The sequence below is a fragment of the Lynx canadensis genome, chromosome D1, assembly GCF_007474595.2.
Source record: "Lynx canadensis isolate LIC74 chromosome D1, mLynCan4.pri.v2, whole genome shotgun sequence".
NCBI lineage: Eukaryota > Metazoa > Chordata > Mammalia > Carnivora > Felidae > Lynx > Lynx canadensis.
In genome coordinates this window covers 15,992,741-16,012,162 of record NC_044312.2, presented here as the reverse complement: position 1 = coordinate 16,012,162, position 19,422 = coordinate 15,992,741, and the positions used below count along the sequence as shown (strand labels likewise).

The 19,422-nt window shown below is 42.7% G+C and overlaps 1 protein-coding gene across 6 annotated transcripts in view; it reads right to left on the bottom strand.

Annotated features, from left to right (window-relative positions):
• The window catches only part of KMT2A (lysine methyltransferase 2A), an 85,193-nt gene that overhangs the window by 48,787 nt on the left and 16,984 nt on the right, over positions 1–19,422 (bottom strand). For all 6 annotated transcript variants that reach the window (XM_030331732.1, XM_030331727.1, XM_030331728.1 and 3 more), the window contains 4 exons: positions 8,439–8,508; positions 3,131–5,784; positions 1,392–1,569; positions 285–519 (listed from right to left, as the gene is read on the bottom strand). In XM_030331732.1, the coding sequence (XP_030187592.1) occupies positions 285–519; positions 1,392–1,569; positions 3,131–5,784; positions 8,439–8,508 (3,137 nt within the window). The remainder of the gene's footprint in view (positions 1–284; positions 520–1,391; positions 1,570–3,130; positions 5,785–8,438; positions 8,509–19,422) is intronic.

Here is a 19,422-nt window from a genome sequence, read left to right as displayed (position 1 = left end):
TACAGCCATGTTTGGCTAATGGCTACCATACTGAACTAAGCCGAGAACATTCCTACTGCAGCGGGACATTCTCCTGGACAGCACTGCCCCAGACTATGTCTTATTGAAGGGCAGCCCAAACCTAGCCACGTCACAAAATCCAACTGGGCAACTTAACCTTGCACCTCAAGGGGACTCATTACCACCACATTCAGTTTTCTGCTGCGTCCCTGCCACAAACCAGGCATAAACACAAAACCTTCACGGCTGAGAGGCCACCGCCTCCGAGTAAGACCCCCACTCACTTGCAGCACTGCTTCTTTATATTTCGGCCACCAAACTTGGGCTTGTCTAAGCAATTAGTACAAACACCACAGTCCTCAGGCACCTGGCAGCCGGGACACTGCCCACACCGCCTGGACCGTCGTCCTTTCTTTACTGGAGGTTCCTGAGGCGCCTTGTTTCTGGTAACGGGTTTAATTGGTTTGATGGGTGGAGCAAGAGGTTCAGCATCTTCTGAGCCAGCAATTGATGACTTGTCTGTTAAAGAAACAAGGCGTTAGTTATCAGGGAGTATCTAGTTCCTTCTTGGGAGCGGGGGGTGGGGGGGGGTCCTCAAAATCCACAGATGTTATTCTATACATGCGAGCCTCATTTTAATTGGGACTCCAAAAATGAAATGTGTCATAATAAAAATATCCCATCATAGATCATTCTTTAAATGTTTAAAAATGTCTATACCTTACAGCTTGATGAAAGCAGAAATCCAAACACTGAGAACACAACACAGTCTAACTTAAATATGAACTGAGTGCTTCCTAAGATTCTCTAAACCTCTACATTTTATATGAGCAGTCACCCAGCATCTAAATGCAACCGTGAGAATGTACCTCAGACCTCCAACCACGGGGCATGTAACTAAGTGACCAAGGGCCCCAACTGCTGTGCTCTGAAATCCAGTGCATCACAGAGGCCACACTTACCATGAGGGTCTCTCTTAGGTAGTGACCGAGCATGGCAGGGACACTGAGGCGGGCTGGTCCTGGGAGACACATAACTACTCTGACAGTCCACTTCTGCCCAAGGACTCCTTGACAGCCTTGCCAAACTCTCTGGGAAAACAGTCTGGGAAGATTCTGTCCAACCCTCCTCCCCTTTCTCTTTCATAGGGATCAGACTTGCAAAGTGGTCTGATAGTTCCCCCAGCCTTCCCCAGCTCCCTCCCCATTTTTTCTCTCAGGCCATTTTCTCTAGTATAATCCTTACCCACTGAATGCACCCTTGCCATTTGTTTTTTGGAGAAACCCAGACTAACACATAATGCTACAAAGAGCCTACTAGGCGTCCCCAGAATGATCAGCAAACAAATCAAATGTCTGCTTAGACTCTGAGGCCGGCATTCCCTGACCTACCGTCATTCCCCATGGAAGACAAAATCTTTTCTCGTTCTTCCCATGGTAAGGCACTCAGGGTGGGCATGTCATCAGGAAACACAGCTCGTTTTCGGCCAAGGGCAACAGCAGCTCTTCTGCAGACATGTTTAATGCGGGGTCCTCGCACAGAGGTCTCTGATGAATCACTCTCTTGACCCTGAATAAGAGGCATGTCAAAACAAACAACAGCAACCACACATGTTGAAAATGTAATTAACTGAAGCCAAGGTAGACTCGTTTTGCTTATTACAATCTAAAATCAACACATACAACCCTAGTTATTCCCAGCTGATAAGCCATGACATCTGCAGAAATCGACTACTTCCGTATCCTAAAACTGGCAGCAAAAAAAGGGGGTGGGGCTTTAAAAAACAAAAAGCCAAAAAACCCCAGAAACTAGGGATGCCTGGGTGGCTCAGTTGGTTAAGCATCTGACTCTTGATTTCAGCTCAGGTCATGATCTCAGTTTGTGAGATCGAGCCCAGTCAGGCTCTGAGCTGACAGCACAGAGTCTGCTTGGAAGTCCCTCTCTCTCCTCTCTCTCTGCCCCTCCCCTGCTCATGCTTTCTCTCTCTCTCTCAAAAATAAATAAATAAACTTAAAAAAAAAAAAAGGAACTAAGTTTTTATTCCCGATTATACTACTGCTTTAAAGTTCCCATCAAAATTCAAGCTGCCAATCTATATTATCAAAAAGTTTGGTCTGCAGTTAACAAGGCTTATCCAATCACAGACTATTTCTTCTGTTTCCCTGATCAACAGAGGGGTAGGGGGAACAACTTACAAATGTACGGATACAAGGCCACAGCTCTAAACAGAAACGTCTCGCACTTTAAAGAGCCACTGCTCCTATCACTAGGAGGCCAACCAAAAACCACCCCACACGGTGTCAGAAACAAATCCCATCGTGTTCCCGCTAGAACTCTCAACTGATGAAATTGCTAAATGTCAATATGGCCCTTGGCTGAATAACATGAAAAACCTAAGTGTGTGGCCGTCTAAATCTAACTTGGTGGGTTGGCATAAATATGTACCTACTACATGGCAATTTTAAAAAAGAACCTGAAGATCGGTGGGTTTTCTCTGAAAAGGCTGGTGCCTAAGCTCACTTTGTGAAAAAAATAGTAAAACATAAAAAATTAATAATGCTGTTCTCTGTAAAATTTGTTTGTCATCATCTAACTAACTGAATCCTACAGCTCTAAGGCTACGCGCTTCTCATTTGTATTCCACAAACGCCCTATTATCTGTTGCGCTAATCACTCAGTACTCAGAGGAAGAGAATCCCCCCACCCCCGTTTTCTGTAGTAAACAACAGTAAAACAATTTGAGTACAAAAACGCACCTTCAAAATTAAGTCACAGATTCCATTACACCAAACCCGTTAAGCACAAACAACTCAGCATTCTGTCAAGTGGCCCCAAACTGCCTTTCAGTCTTAATTCACCACCTTCCCGTGTGTACCAGTCCGGCGATCCGCCGCTGTTCCTCTTCGTACTTCTGCCTCTCTACCCACACAGTGCCCTCTGTTTAGAATGTTCTCCCCTCTCATCTCCCACCTATCAAAATCCTACCAGTCCTTGAAGGACCAGCGCGAATGCCCCCACCTCCTCTGCCCTTCTCCTGATTCCCGTAACTAGAGGTCACGGAAACCCTTCGCCTAAAACTCGCTCATAGAAGGAGCTGTTGACTTTTAACAGGCAAGATGGAAAAGAGTACCTGTGCTTTGGGCTGGTCAGTTTGTTTAAGACTCTTACTCTTCTCAATCTTGCAGAGCTGGGCTTTGGCCTTTTTTAGGAGGCTGGCAACCCTCTTGTCCGTCATTGGAAGCTTGTCTGCCTGAGCCAACATGGAGCCTATGGAGGAAGTGGAATGTTTAACAGTGCTAGATGAAGGAGTGGAAAGGCAGAGGGTTTTCTCCTTCTCCAGGGATGGGGCAGTTGGGCCGAGGTCCAAGTTGTTTTTTTCCAGATTTCCTCTCCCCTTCTTTAGAAGTATTTTGGTTTTGACAGCTGTTGTGTCCCCAAGAGTCACGGAGGCCACATCAGTCCCAGAATCAAGCGACGAAGACTTCTTCCGCCCTGTTGCTTTTTTGGCGGAAGATGAAGTGGCAACATCTTCACCAACGGCCTTCTCTTTGGAAACCCTACTCACGGGATACAATGCAGAACTACTCTGAATCTCTGATCCCTTTTTCCTTTTCTCTTTCCTTGACTCCCGCTTATTCTCTTTTTCTCTCTCCCGGTCTCGCTCTCTACTCTTGTCCTTCTCCACGCTCTTGTCAGCATCTCGATCTTTGGACAGCTCCTCGGGGGCCTTGTCTTTATTTCTCCCTCTCTCAGTCTGAGAGCCTGGGGTAAACCAAGGGAAGAGAGGAGAGGGGCTGCTGGATGAAAACGGCTCTGCCGGAGCACTAGCCTGCTTCCTTGGTCTCTGGCTTTTCTCCGCAGACTCCCCAGACTGAGTCAGGGAATGAGAAGGAAAAGTAAAAGTTGGGTTTAAGGCACTAGTGGCAAGAGGACTAACAGATATGCTTAACGAGGAAGAGACAGAAGACGGCGGGGTGAGAGGTGACAGCTCAGCAGTGCTAAGCCTTCCGCTTCTTGTCCTCATGGAGTGAGAAGGAGATCTTGGTTCAGATCGAATGGGACTAAAGACTTTCCTTTTCCTTTTTCTGTTGGACACTCCTGAAGAAGACGTTCCAGCAGAAGTCCGATTACTAGGCAAGGTTACAGACTCAAATATTCTAGAGTGAGCCTCGCTTGGAGTAAATCTGGGAGCTCTCAGAAGAGGGCTCCTTTTGTGCATATCGAACCTTGTTCCGGAGTGGAGCGGTGAAAACAATCGGGCTGAAGCAGCAGTACCAGATGGAGAGAAACCCGACGCGAAGCCAACGTCCTCAGGAGTCAGCGGAGGGGGTCGGAAATTATCAAATATGGGTTTGCGAATAAGACCTTCTTTGGCATACTTTGCTGAGGAAAAGTACTGTGGCTCTGACCTAGAATGCTTTAAAGAGGTCCACCTAAACGTCGGTTCTCGCAAGATCGACTTTCGCTTCCCTTGCATGGGAGCGGCAGAAGCAGGCAAAAATGGTGATGCTAAGGGGATGGTGGGAGGCATGAGCCAAGGTGTGTGGTCAGAGATGCTGGAGGCCGGCTGCAGCGGCGGGGGTGGGGTGAGCAGGGGCGGAGGCGGAGAGGAGGAGGGCTGCTGCTGGGGGGCACTTTGCAGGGTGGACAGTTTTTTCGTTGCTCTCGACCCGAAACTCCTCTCGGACACGGAATACCTTCTGCTCCTCCTGTCGTTGCCGTCGTTTTCTGGGGACTGGGAAATAGGCAGTGGGGTGTGAACTTCGGGGGTATCGCTCCGCTCTTCAGGAAGTACCTGGATCTCCTCCGAGGCCTGAGAATCTGTGGAGGTATCGACGCTGGGGCTACTGGATCGGGAGGAGTCCGAAGACATTTGAGAGGAGTGCTGAGAAGCCGCACTTGATTTTTCAGAAGACCCACAGGACGTGGCACTGAATCTGCTGTTCGGGGTAGACTCGAGTCGGGCAATTTTAATTGGAGGGTCATAATCCTCATCCTCTATGAACCGCCGAGGGGTTTTAATGATGCGCGAGGAGATGGCACTGACGACAGGCATAATGAACTGCCGAATGTTCTTGACCTGTGTCTTCACCTTTCTGCCTTGCAGCTGGGCCGCTTCTTTCTCGATTTTCTTCTGAGCCCCCTTTTTCGCCCTCTGCAAGAGCTGCTTAGCAATTGTCGCATCTGTCCTTTTAGAAGAAGGAATAATCCTAACCGGCTTAATCCTTCGAGGGCTTTGTCTGACTACTGTCTTATCTTCTTTTGTGAGTGGAGGTGTTCCTTCCTTGTCCTTCCGGACCTTCTGGGGCTTTTCCAGTTCAGAGTTAATGAGGAGGCCGGAAGGGGTCTTTATCCTTTCTGTGGATGGAGGCCTTCCTCGCCGTCGGACAATCTGTACCCCCTTCCTTCCTATTTGAAGCTTCCCTGTCTTAAACTTAGACTTGAGAGGAGAGAGTTTACCTGCTCTTAATTTTTTAATCTTTGTGGCTTGCTGAAATGTAGCAGAAGGTGTCCGTTTAATCTTTTTCAAGCTATCTTCTTTGCTTCCCTTTGGTAGCTCTGAAATGTCCTTTCCGTGTGTTATTTTGATTTTTACTCCAGGGAAGGTGGGGGGTCTTCCTCTCTTCTTTTCTATGCTTTTAGAATCTTTCTTCTTGATCTTATCTCCAGATTTGGTCTCCGATTTATTTAGAGGGGAAAACACAGACGGATCTGAGAGGAGAGCCGAATTCCGGTCAGAGCCACTTCTGGGTCTCCCGCGAGGCTTTCGAGGGCTAGTTTTAACTGTGTATAAAAATTAAACAATGGAGAGCATATATTTAGCTTTGTGGTTCAGGTCGCTACTAAGCTGAATACACTTTAGCACAAGTCATTTTGTACGGACCTCTAGCTGGGTCTAGTGAGTCAATAAAACACCTTAATTGGGTTTAGTTTCCTTCCAACAAAAACTTGCCTCAAAGAAACCAAGTAAATAACATTCCACCTAGAACATTTGACAGAAAAACTAAGATAATGATAAGAGATTTTGATTAATATGCGAAACGAATTTTCCTACAACTTCAGGTGAGCAAGGAGGTTTTTTTTAATTGAAAAAAAAAAAAAAAGGTTTAAAAAAAAATCTGCCACCTTTTCCGTGTCCTAGCCTCTACGATTAATATTTGAGAACATGTTTGTAGAAAGTCATCCCATCTTTTCAGTGAAATTTTTGCTTTAATAAATTTGAACAAGGAGCTCTTCAATCAATAGCATAACTTCCGTAGGGAAAACACCTGGGCAGCTCGGCTTCCTACATTTGCAATCTGTTTTGTCAAAGTAAACTAAGGAAGCTTCACTAGATGGAAAAATATTCATTCTGGAGACATCAGAATAAGATCACTGAACTCAGCGGCATGTGAACTAATGAGTGAAGGAAGATGATGATGTGTCCATTAATCTATTCCCCTACTTACAGGTTCTTGAAGTAGTTCGTCCCAAGTGACAAAAAAGATTTAACTCTAGTTGATGTCAAAAATAAATCAACAATTTCATAAATCAGACTTCTTCTATTCTAACTAAAAGGAATTTGCCAATTTATAAATCAGCTCAATTTGCCACTTATCAAGAGACGTGAGAAAACAAGGCTGTTTTCGAAAATTCTTTGTTTATACCTATATTTTCTAAATGTATTAAGAGTTTCCTGGTCTATCACATCTTCTCCTCCCTCGTGACTTTCCAATGTTTCATATGACAACATTCTTCTGAAACGAAAATCTCCCCTAACAGGCCGCAAAAGAGATTCAGGCCAGTATGATGAGCATTTGAGACTACAGGACCAACAGAAATCAACAAAGGTCTCACTGCTGGGCTTTCTAAATATAAATGCTTTTTCTCACCAATTAACTTGCAACTTCCTTTTTTAATACATTAAGAATTCACAAATCCATTCTCCATATATACTAATTACAACAAAAGTAATGGACTAGGAGACAACAACAAAAAGACGTTTTCATTTCTTAAATAATGAAGTATATTCAGATGGTTTAAAACAAAAACAAAAACAAGACAATATTCAGAGTAGACTGATAGCCAAGTGGGGGGGGGGGGGAACCATTAAGAAATGGTTGTGAATTCACAAAATAAACTTCTACCCAGAAGTTTATCACAAGATTCCTTATCATCATGGTAGAATTAAACCTGGCCACTCAGAGGGCTTTATTGATTCTGAAAACCTCTTCTAACCACTTTTAAAAAAGAATTTTTTTAAATGAACAAGTGAAAAACCAGAACAGAGAGAAGCTCAGCCCTGTTGCTGATTTCCACAAAACTCAACACACACGAAGGAGTCCTAAGTCGGTTATGAGCAACTGCGTCGTGTATTTTCTGGACCTCATTTTGTCATCCATAGAGGAAGGGTTCGACCAGATGGTCTCTAAAATCATGTTCCTATAGGAAGTTTTAAGATTTCATCGCAACTTAAGGAGAACATGGCTATGGTGTAAGTAGCACAGATCTCGTGATACTGCTGGGTAACTCCTCCCAGCTGGGATGGCCATACTACCACCATTTGGGAAAAAAGAAACTGTCAACTTACGCGTTTGAAACAAATTACAACACACATACGGTGAGTCTTAGATGAAACTCAAATGCTAACTAACACACATGACAAACTAAGTCAAAGAGCAAAACCACCTAAGAACATCACATTTAACTAGACTGTCTACCCAAATCAGAGCAAAGAAAACCAAATGAGAAGTCAGAATGGCAGCACAGATGGGGAATGTTTTTTTCATCAAAAGACTCATAGCCTTCTCCTATACAGAATGGAATTCTGCAAGCCATTACATGTTATTTCCACCGAGGATTGTCTCTCAGGAAACTGCCATAAGTCTAGAATTTCAAGACATTCTAGATATTTTCTTGGCGAGAACAATGACAAATATTGCTTATAAATGGAAACTTATTTATGGAAAAATAAAAATGATACCCCCATATCATTTCTATTTTATTTTAATACAGCCTTTGAAGGATCACATAAAATAGTTTCATACAGTGCTAATAGTTTGTTTTTATTTCTTTGACAACAGTAGACCAAATTTCATCTGTAAAAAATAGCCAAATTATCATTCAAAACACAAGAATCTGAGGATGCTCATTCAGGGTTACCTTCAATTCAACTCCCAGGTTTTTCAGTCATCCCATGGAAATCAACCCTCCCAGCCTCCCATGCCTCAAGTGGTTCCCACAGGGAAGCATAATAAAGAATAAGGCAGAAGCGGCCTGACAAAGAGCCCCGTAAAGAGGTCTAGTTCACAAGCCATCTCCTACTCAGTGTGAGGGAAAGGCAAGGATGCACAAAGAAAACCCCGGTGTTTAAGATCATCCTTGAAATGCAAAGAAGGCAAGGGGAAGCCACGGTCTTTTTCATAAACAAAAGGCACCGAGCACTTAACTGGCCATACCTGAAGGAGACCTTGTGGGACTTCGTACTCGGACTTCTTCATCTGAGCCAAAACCTAAGAACTGCTCATCCTACAACAAAGGAAAATTATTTTAAAATCAGAAACAAAAACATGAGTGTGAACATATCCCAAAGAAATGCCCAGAGGAGACACAAATGAATTTGGAAAATCAGACTCTATATATTAATCATTATCATTTATATGGATAATATAAAATAACTGATATTGAAATGAATGGACCCAGTCATACAGCTTCATTACAGACAAATAGGAGCTGTGTAGTATTTGAACAATGCATTGAAACGTCACCTTTAGTGCATAGTACACAGGGGATGGTCCTAAATTTCAAACTGTAGATACAGCCCAAAACAATTAAAGAACGACTTTAATTCAAGTAAGCAAATCAGTTCAATGGCAGAAATATACAGCCCCAATAAAACAAACAAATCTTTTCAACAAGTAGTTAAGTCTACACACACATAAAGGATAACATAAACAATACCATAATCTCTTGTCTACTAAATATTAATAGAAGAGACTGAAATTGCCATAATTGTCAGTTCCTTAACTCAGGAATTGACATTTAGATGTGATTTCTATACATTTGAGATCCAAAGATTCTCAACATGCATTTTATGGCATCGTTTGAAAATGCCCTGTGATAAGAGACTTAATGGTGGGCAGCAGCATTTGTGAAAGGGATCATGAATTGACCGCATACAGGATGAAATGCATTCAAGAATAACTTAGGGAAGCATCTTATTCTCAGTTACTCCTGGGAAAGGCAAAAGGCAAAAACTTCCCTTACCTCTAATTTTCAACCTGCCCTTTCAAAAAAAATCCTTAAGGATTTAACTTATTTCGGACAAGTTCTCAAGAAAGGTGGTCTATTTAAACAAACTGATGAACAGAAATTCACTGACTCAGAAACTGAGTTCTTTCCGGAGGAGAGACGAGAGAGAGAACTTCAGATTCCAGAAACAAAATCCACAAAAAACAAGAATAAAATAAAGATCGAAAGACAGATTTTCTTGAACCTCCAATTTATACTGATAAGCCAAGCCCCAAGCTATGTTCCAACAATTAAAGCCCCCAGATTTTCCTCTCAAGAGCAAAGACCACTTGCATATGGACAACATCTGGATTTTCTGCAAAGTTGCTTCCCCAGTTAGTTTAAGGCTACAGTCAGGTGCTAATCTGTTTAACCACTTATTCACCAGGAAGCTATGAAAAGATACATACAACCTTTTAGACAAATTAGCAGGTTCAGCTCTTAAATCTGAATGCTTTGACTAGCACAATGTTTGGGTCCGAGGCTTTGCACACGACATAACTGAGAAACGGTTCGTAGAATCTAAGTTGCTTGTTCTGATGTTGTTAACATTATTAAAGCATTTAACTATTTAAGAAAAACCTGAAATTGTCCTCTTCAAAGAGATTTGTCTGAAAGGCACTGTAACTCCAAGAACGTGTAAAACCCAAATTTAAAAAGTACGAAGTAGGCCTGCTTTTTACAGTATCTTCTCTCATCACTAAATTAAAGTTTTCATCGTGAATATCATTTGTGAGTGAGAATAAATCTACCTCTTCATCTCTTTTTAAGATTTTATTTTTAAGTCATCTCTCCACCCAACGTGGGGCTCAAACTCACGACCCAGAAATCAAGAGTCTCACGCTCCACCTCTACCGACTACGCCAGCCAGGGGACCCCATACTGTTAATTTTTTTTTTTTAAGTTTATTTATTTATTTTGAGAGAGACAGAGACAGAGCGAGCTAGGGAGGGGCAAAGAGAGGGAGAATTCCAAGGAGACTTGAACCTACAAAACTGTGAGAGCATGACCTGAGCCAAAACTAAGAAAATTAAAAATTAAGAGTCAGACGCTCAACCGACTGAGCCACCCAAGTGCCCCCTGTTAATTTTTTAAGTGTACTTTTGGCTAGAAAAAGGACATTTAAAATAGTTAATCCTAAAATGTACTTTGAGAAAAAAAAAAAAAAAAAAGGCAGACAAATAAAACAGCCCAGGGTAAGTGGCCTCAAATGCTGTAAAAATTTTTTTAAAATAAAAAATAAATAAATAAATAAACGACAGTACCTTAGAATTTTAGAAGGGGGCCAGCCCAATCTCTCATGTGAGCACATGACACGACTGAGGAGCACGAAGGACTTGACCGAGGACTTGGTTCTCGCACTTGCAGGCTATATATTAGACAAGTCTCTTACTACTTTTGTATTTCGATTTAATTTTACTGAAGTGTTGTAAGGAGTAAACGAAATAATTTATGTCAATTATGTAATTTATGTAAAAGCACTCAGAAAACTATAAGGCGACATCCATACCGTACTTCTTGATGTGGTTTCAGAAACTGAAGCTCTGAGGGGCCAAATGACTTGCCCAAGATCATACATGTAGTTACAAGACTTCCTACCCAAATAGTTACAATTTAAAATGATAAATATTTCAAGGAACCAAGTAAATCATCTCCAGCTATTCTTTCAACTACTATGAAAGTTAACTCTTTTCAGATCTTTAAAGTTTGATTTTACTCATTCTTTTCCTGCATCATCCTCATGGAACAAACGCGTGAATCTAGACACGTCAGACACCTGGAGATTTCCGAACACTTCACCAGGGGACAATGATGCTAAATGCCTGAATTTTATGCTCCCAGTGTGGCCGTGAGAGAGTTCTAGCAACTGTGCACATAATAAACTATGGGGTGAAGTATTCAACAGGTGAGGTAATGAAAGATTATGAATCTTTAAAATTAGAAGAGCTCCACACTGCTCTGTTCACCATCAGCAATCTTAGTGGGTCACTTTTCTCTATTTCAAACTTTTCACAAAATGTAACTACAAACTCCTAATCACAGTGGGCTCCAAAACAGAGTACTACTGAGCTAGCGAGTGGTAACTGAACGAACTGCCAACGTCTACATTTCACAAGTACTTTCCAACGTGACAGAAAGCGTTAACTCTTTCCTTGTGATCTTGTAGTTGGAATGAGAAAAGAATGAGTAGTCGAAAAAAGGCTACACTTCTACCCAAGAACTTTCTTTTCACTTGAAATATAGGTTGACTTCTGCAAACCTGCTTAAAAAAAATAACTACCCATTGTTTAAATAATCCCGACAGTTAAGCCAAAAACAAAAGCCATCATTGTTATGTTAAAGAGCCCTAGCCTTCTGACTCTGAACTTCCAATTCCAAGAGCTCTAAAAAAAAAAAAAAGAAAAGAAAAAAAAGGAGAGATGCCAAGCCGAGAAAGCGCTGGGAAAGAATTACTACAGGAGGGTGCTCAACGCAAGCCCTTCCTGCCTCCCTCTCATCTTGCTCCCATCACACCCTTTAACACGTGGGGTTCCTGGAAGATGTAGCCGGCAAGGTAACAGTGCTGGCTTCCCAAGGATTCAGACTTGTCTAAAAAACCAAAAGGCTAAGGCAAAATGACTACACACACACAAAAAAAAGACAACAAAAGGAGCTGCAATTAACTCCACGTTTGGCACTGTGGCATCATAAGCCCGGACAGTCCTGAGACGGGCGACAGGAGACACCATGCTACACATGGTCAAGTATTCCTGGGAACGGGGCCCAAATGGCCATTCATCACACATACGTTTCCTTTCAATATGGCTTTCCCTGATGAGCACAGCCTTCCAAGACAGAGTCCAGGCAAGAGTCATCAAACCGATGCCTTCTGAACAGTGATGTCCTTGGAGACCAGACTGCCAAGATTTTAACACTTTCTTTTCTCCAAACATAGAAACACACCTGCCAAGTAGAGCACCGTAAAATACTGTGATATCATATTTAGCTTCCAGTGATTAAGAATGCAATGGAGCTGTCTAATGTCACTTCCTAAATGAAACCTAATGGCAAAAATAGTTAACGGTGTAGAATGTCTGTATTACCCATACCCCTAACTCGAAGGTAACCAGTTATTTGAGAACTTCCAGCATACCTTTACCAGGTATACCTTTACTAAATTCCACTTAACTCATAAATGTCTTGACATTTGACGGTTTTTATTTTTTTATTTTTTATTATTTAAAACATTTTTTTTTAATGTTTATTTATTTTTGAGAGAGAGACAGAGTGTGAGCCAGGGAGGGGCAGAGAGAGAGGGAGACACAGAATCCGAAGCAGGCTCCAGGCTCTGAGCTGTCAGCACAGAGCCTGACCCGGGGCTCGAACCTACGAACCGTGAGATCGTGACCTGAGCCGAAGTCGGACGCTCAACCGACTGAGCCACCCGGGCGCCCCTGACGGCTTTTATTTTAATGAAAGAATTTTAAAGCTTTTGTGTCTGGTTTTATTTGTAAGCGCTAGAGCAGTAAGAATATTTTTTCTCCATATGAGAACCTAAGTGAACCCAAAGTAAGTATTCAGATAACAATGTTTATATATAAAATATAATGAAGACATTTGAGAAAAATACATGAAATTCTGTGTCTCAAGGAAGTGTGTACTACCAAGCCAACTTTTCAAACAAAGTATTATTTCTTTTACCTGTTCATTCATTCAAAAACCATCTATACGCCTGCCATTTTATATGCTATCTGCTCTAGATGCAAAGATAATTAAGACACGATTCCTGATCCCATGAAGTATCTAAAGGCAGACAGGCAGGTTCACAATGTCACTCTTGCTTTCAAAAACCAATGCCAGGGAAGGATAAAATACCATGAAAATCATATTCTGGAATAAAAGTTGGCTGACATCTTGGAATAGTTCATTCTTCCTCTTACATATTAGTATTTGGTTCATAGAGAAATATTCAACAAATTTCAAAATCCTTCCAAAAGACAGCAATATATATCTCCATCCCTCAGTACTGTAACCAGGCACCACTCCAGCATTAGCGATCAGAGTTTAGGTAATCGACCTAAACCATCTGCAGTGATTAGATGTGACACGGTTCCCAGTAACACCAGTGATCTGATAAACTTTCAACTGATCGACCTCAACGCCTTTCCTCCCCACCCTCAACTAAATAAAATAGGTAGATTTTTGGTTCCTCCCTTAAATTCTTCCCAATTTACCATTGTCAGGGCAAAATACTCACCTGGAGTTCACCTCCCCAGGCTAAGGTGGAGGTTCCAAAGCTACTTTGAAAACTTCTCCATTAAATAAACGAGCTCAACCTCTTCTAGCCTCAGATGACTAAGGTCTAGGATGAGTCTGCTCACACCCTTCTTTTCTAGCAAGAGACTCCTCCTCCCTTCAGATCACAATTTGAATTAAGTGGTAGGTTTCTCAGACATGCCCCTTGGCAATAGTATCTTCTCATTGGGCCTTCAAAATTTTAGTCTCAAGAGTCTGAATAATCAAACTTCTTCAACTACAAAGGTTCATCAATGAATCAACTGAAGATTAACATCAATAACCACAGACAGCATCAAAAATCACCCCAATACCATAACCGTTCCAAATTCTTTGAAATGTGAAGCTTCTGACTGTTGGTATCGTCATATATTGGCTTCACCATATGAGGAGACCACAGGAGGACTAAGACAATTAAGAAGAACAACTCAAGAAGGTGAAGACACATACAAGAAGCATACAGTGTATTTCAGTTCTAGTTAAAAAAAAGTAACACGTGGGGCACCTGGGTGGCTCAGTCGGTTGAGCGTCTGACTTTGGCTCAGGTCATGATCTTGCTTGTGGGTTGCTTCAGATTCTGTGTCTCCCTCTCTCTCTGCCTCGCCCCTGCTCACACTCTGTCTCTCTCAAAATAAATAAATAAACATTAAAAAAATTTAACGGTAACACTTAACACTGTTCCTTTAGGAGTTTATTCCAGTGAGCTGTCACTTCTGCTGGGATATTTCCCTCTGTGTCTCCTGCTACAAGCTCTAAAACACCAAGGTCCTGATGTGGCATTTTAAAGACATGTATACATAATCACTAGTATTTAATTAGCATAAGGGATTTTTTAAAAATGTTCCCTGTTTGTTTTCTTTTCTAGCGTGTTCACTCTTTGAGGATAAGGACAGTGTACTTATTCATTTTTGTATTTTTTCTGTATCTGGCACAAACTTGGCACTCCATAAATGTAAAATGAAAATAAAAGAAATGCAATTGTTTATAAAACACTGAGTAGCTACTGTGGTAATAGCACTGTAATAGAACATACTGGTGGAATCCAAAGAATTAAACAATATGATTCTTCCTTTTAAAAATGCACAGGGAGAGGGGCACCAGGGTGGCTTAGTCGGTTAAGCATCTGACCTTGGCTCAGGCCATGATCTCATGGTTCATGGAGTTCGAGCTCCACAGTGGGCTCTCTGCTGTCAGGGTGGAGCCCGGATCCTCCCTCCCTCTCTCTCTCTGCCCCGCCCCCACTCATGCTTGCTCTCTTTTCAAAAATAAACTTAAAAAAATTAAAGAAGAATGCATAGGGAGGGATGCCTGGGTGGCTCAGTTGGTTAAGCATCTGACTCTTGGTTTCTGCTCAGGTTATGATCTCACAGTTCATGAGTTCTGCCCGGCGTCAGGCTCTCTACTGACAGCTGTAGAGCCTCCTTGGGATTCTCTGTCCCTCCCCCACTTTCTCTCTCAAAATAAATAAACATTAGAAAAACAAAGAAAGAATGCATAGGGAGAATGTCCTCAAGCTAGCAGGACAGAGGAAAGCAATTCATTCATCTAGTCAACCATTCATTCATTTAAATATGTGAGCCCCTTTCCAGGTTAAGGGATGAAGACAGCTCATATATTTCCTTTTTTTTTTTTTTAAGATTTTTTTAAAGTTTATTTTGAGAGAGAGTGCAAATGAGGAAAGAGCAGAGAGAGATAGAGGTAGAGAGAGAGAATCCCAAGAAGGCTCTGCACCACCAGTGCAGAGCCTGACTTGGGGCTTGAACCCACGAACCGTGAGATTATGACCATGACCTGAGCCGAAGTCAGAGGCTTAACCAACTGAGCCACCCAGGTGCCCCCCTTATTTTTTTTTAATTTTATTTATTTTGAGACAGAGACAGTGCGAGTGGCAGAGGGATAGAAAGAGGGAGACAGAAAATCCCAAGCAGGCTCTGTGCTGCCAGCACAGAGCCGGATGCAGGGCTCGAACCCACAAAACCGTGAGATCATGACCTGAGCCAAAGCCAAGAAAGAGTTGGACACTTAACTGAGCCACTCAGGAACCCTGAAGACAGCTCATAAAGATAAAAAACAGCTTCTGCTTTCCAGGACCTGCTAGCCTGTTAAGAATAGATGATTAAATTAATGGAATACAAGTGTGTTGCCTGCTAATGGAAAGAATACGGACGCACAAGAGAAAGACGAACCCAATCAAGGAGAAAGAGTCAGGAAAGGCATTACAGAAAGGATGAAAACTTTTGAAGGATGAGAAGTCAGGGTCAGGGAGAGATATTGCAGGCAGAGAGAAGAGTACATACAAAGCCACAGAAGTACAAATGACCATGGCATGGAGTGAAATTACAAACAGTTTAGAATGGCTGCGGGGGCTCTAGCTGATGTGGGAAAGGGGTGTCAGAAATCGAAGGGGAGGAAAAGGCATAGGCAGATCTCAAAAGGTGTTGAATGACTTCATGAGTTTGAAGTTTATCTTCAGGGAAGTGCAGACCTCATCCTGAAGGCTGTAACTGATCAGTGATGCTTTCAGGCAGCAGAGAAGCATGAATCAGATTGATATTTTCAAAAGATCACTATGACAGCAGTGGGTACGTAGAGACTGCCTTTAAAACCATAGGCAGGGGGCGCCTGGGTGGCGCAGTCGGTTAAGCGTCCGACTTCAGCCAGGTCATGATCTCGCGGTCCGTGAGTTCGAGCCCCGCGTCGGGCTCTGGGCTGATGGCTCAGAGCCTGGAGCCTGTTTCCGATTCTGTGTCTCCCTCTCTCTCTGCCCCTCCCCCGTTCATGCTCTGTCTCTCTGTCCCAAAAATAAATAAAAACGTTGGAAAAAAAAAAAACAAAAAACCATAGGCAGGAGAAACAGCTATAAAATGACCGCAGCAGCACTGGGGGTTGAAGGAAAAGGACAGATTCCGCAGACAGGAGGCAAAATGGACAAAGTTTTGATATGAAGGGTTAAGGAAATGAAAGAATCAGTAAAGACTGGAGAGTGTTTGGCTTGGGTTGATTAGTTTGTGGCGATATTTACCAAGATTGGGAATACAAGGAAGAAGAAAGGTTTATAGAGGTGGGAAGGGAGATCACTTCAGACATTTGAATTTGAAATGTCCATCCAAGTTGTAAGATAGGATAATGATCTGGAGAAAGCATAACTGAGTCCGTGAATATATTTATTTTCACAGAATATATGTATAAATTCTGAACCTTTATGTATAAATAGAATCACCCAAAGAGAGAACACCAAAGAGAAGAGGAGGGGCAAAGGCAGATGTCTACAGAATACCCACACTTAACACAAAGGTGAAAGGGAAGCCAAGGAAGGAGATGGAGATGGAAGGGCCAAGAGGAAGGTCATGCGTGGAAAGGTACACAACAGTCAAGGGAAGGAATACATAGCAAGGGATGGTCAAGTGGAAGTTGGGGAAGGACTGAAACTTGTACAGTAGGGTAACAAAACTGGGACGGCATCTCTAACCTTAGCACAGCTGACTTGAATGCAGCGTTAGAGGAAAGGAACCGCAACGGGTAGAGGTGTGATTAGAAAGTGACAAAAGGGGGGGGGCATGGCTTGGCTCACAGTTCGTGAGTTCAAGCCCCGCATCGGGCTCTGTGCTGACAGCTCAGGGCCTGGAGCCTGCTTCAGATTCTGTGTCTCCCTCTCTCTCTCTGCCCTCCCCAGCTTGCACTCTGTCTCTCTCTCAAAAATAAGTAAAACATTAAAAAAAAAAAAAGTGACAAAATGGAAATGAGTACAGACTAGTTGAGAGATAGGGAAAGACTAGCTTGGGAGGATTTTTTTTTTTTAATTTTCTTTTTAATGTTTATTTTTGAGAGAAAGAGAGCATGAGCAGGTGAGGGGCAGAGAGAGAGAGGAAGACAGAATCTGAAGCAGGCTCCATGCTGTCGGCACAGTCTGACGCGGGACTCAAACCCACAAACAGTGAGATCATGATCTGAGCCGAAGTCGGACACTCAACCCACTGGGCCACCCAGGAGCCCCTGGAGGATTAGTTCTTGAGTGGAATATGTTTAGATGCCAAAGGGGAACACAGCAGCAGAAGAGAAGCTGAAAATCCTCAAAAGCAAAGCGGTAATAAAGGGAAAAGGCACTGGGAGGAGGCATCAGCACTGTGAGGGAACAAATACAAAGCACAAGGGATGGAAATTCTCTTCTAGGAAAGGGGTTAAGCAAGGATTTAGTTGCAAAAAAGTTTATGGGCAGGAGTAAGGAGAGAAACTTCTCTGAGACGACAGGCAAAAATTGGTTTATATGGGCATCTGTCAGATGAGGAACACGACAGATTTCTCCAGCTTTCAAAGAGGCTCAGAACCTACAGCAGTTTTGAAGAACACAGCTCTGAGGCACATAAATCATGGACAATGGCTAATTAAGAATAAATGGGAGGGCAGAATAATGGAGAAAAAAACCAGATGCAGGAATTAGTAGAAACTGATTTGGTTGCAAAGGGGTAGCCACAGCAGGGCCAAGATAAAAGACAAATGAAGTAACAGAACCTTGTTAAATCTGGGATGGTATGGTCAAAGCTGGTCCAATAAGCAGCAGGGAGCTACCATCGGTTCTCAAATGCAGAAAAGCCAGGGCTCTGTTTGAAGTTTACCCTGGAAGAGGCGCGCGTGCGCGCGCACACACACACACACACACACACACACACACACACACACACACACACACAGAATAGGACAGAGACTGAATAAATAGAGACCAGATAGCAGTCTACAGCCACGATTTAAATATGCTTGGCATTCATTCACTCAGCAAGTATTTACTGAGAACTGCCAGGCACTGTATGAGACTCTAAAGATAAACTGACAAAATTCCTGCCCCATGAGGCTACGATCTGGTGGAGACAGAAAATAAACATACAACAAATAAATAAAGAGACAAAGGCAATAGGATGATGGGAGTTCACTGTGGGGGTTATTTCCTGGGGTCAGGAAAGGCTGCTCTAAAGTGATGCTTCACCAAGGGTTGGCAAACTATGGGTCACTTGCTAAATCTGGTCTGCCACCTGTTTTTGTTCAGTCCATGAGCTAAGAATGGTTTTTAATATTTTTAAATGGTTGAAAAGAAATCAAAGAAGAATATTTTGGGAGCACCTGGGTAGCTCAGTTGGTTAAGCCTATGACTCTTGATTTCGGATCAGGTCATGATCTCGCTGTTCATGAGTTCAAGCCCTGCGTCGGGCTCTGGGCAGTCAGTGAGGAGCCTGCTTGGGATTCTCTTTCTCCCTTCCCCTTCCTGCTCTCGTTCTCCCTCCCTCAAAATAAATAAAAATAATCATTAAAAAATAAAAAAGGAATATTTTGTACACATGAAAATTATAGGGAATTCAAATTTCAGTGTACATAAATAAAGTTTTATTGGAACACGGCCATGCTCATTCATTTTTTTATTTTTGCGCTACGGCAGCAGAAGTGAGTGTTAAACAACAGAGACCATCTGGCCCTTTGCAGAAGAAAACTTGCTGAACCCTGGTTTAGCCCTAAATGATGAGAAAAAGACAGACATACAAACTAGGTGGAGGGACACCTTGGTGGCTCAGTCGGTTAAACGTCCTGCTTGGGCTCAGGTCATGATCTCATGGTTCAAGAGTTTGAGCCCCACATTGGGCTCTCTGCTGTCAGCACAGAGCCTGCTATCTGGGTCCTCTGTCCCCCTCGCTCTCTCTCTCTGCCCCATCCCCGCTCACAGTGTCTCTCTCTCTCTCAAAAATAAACGTAAAAAATGGTTTTTAATAAAATAAAAGATCTAGGCAGGGCAGTATTCTTGCTTTATAGGAAGTGCAAAGCCCCAGAGACAGCAATAAGCATGCATGTGTGGTAGACGAAAAAGCCAGCACGGCTCTGCAGCAGAATGAGTGA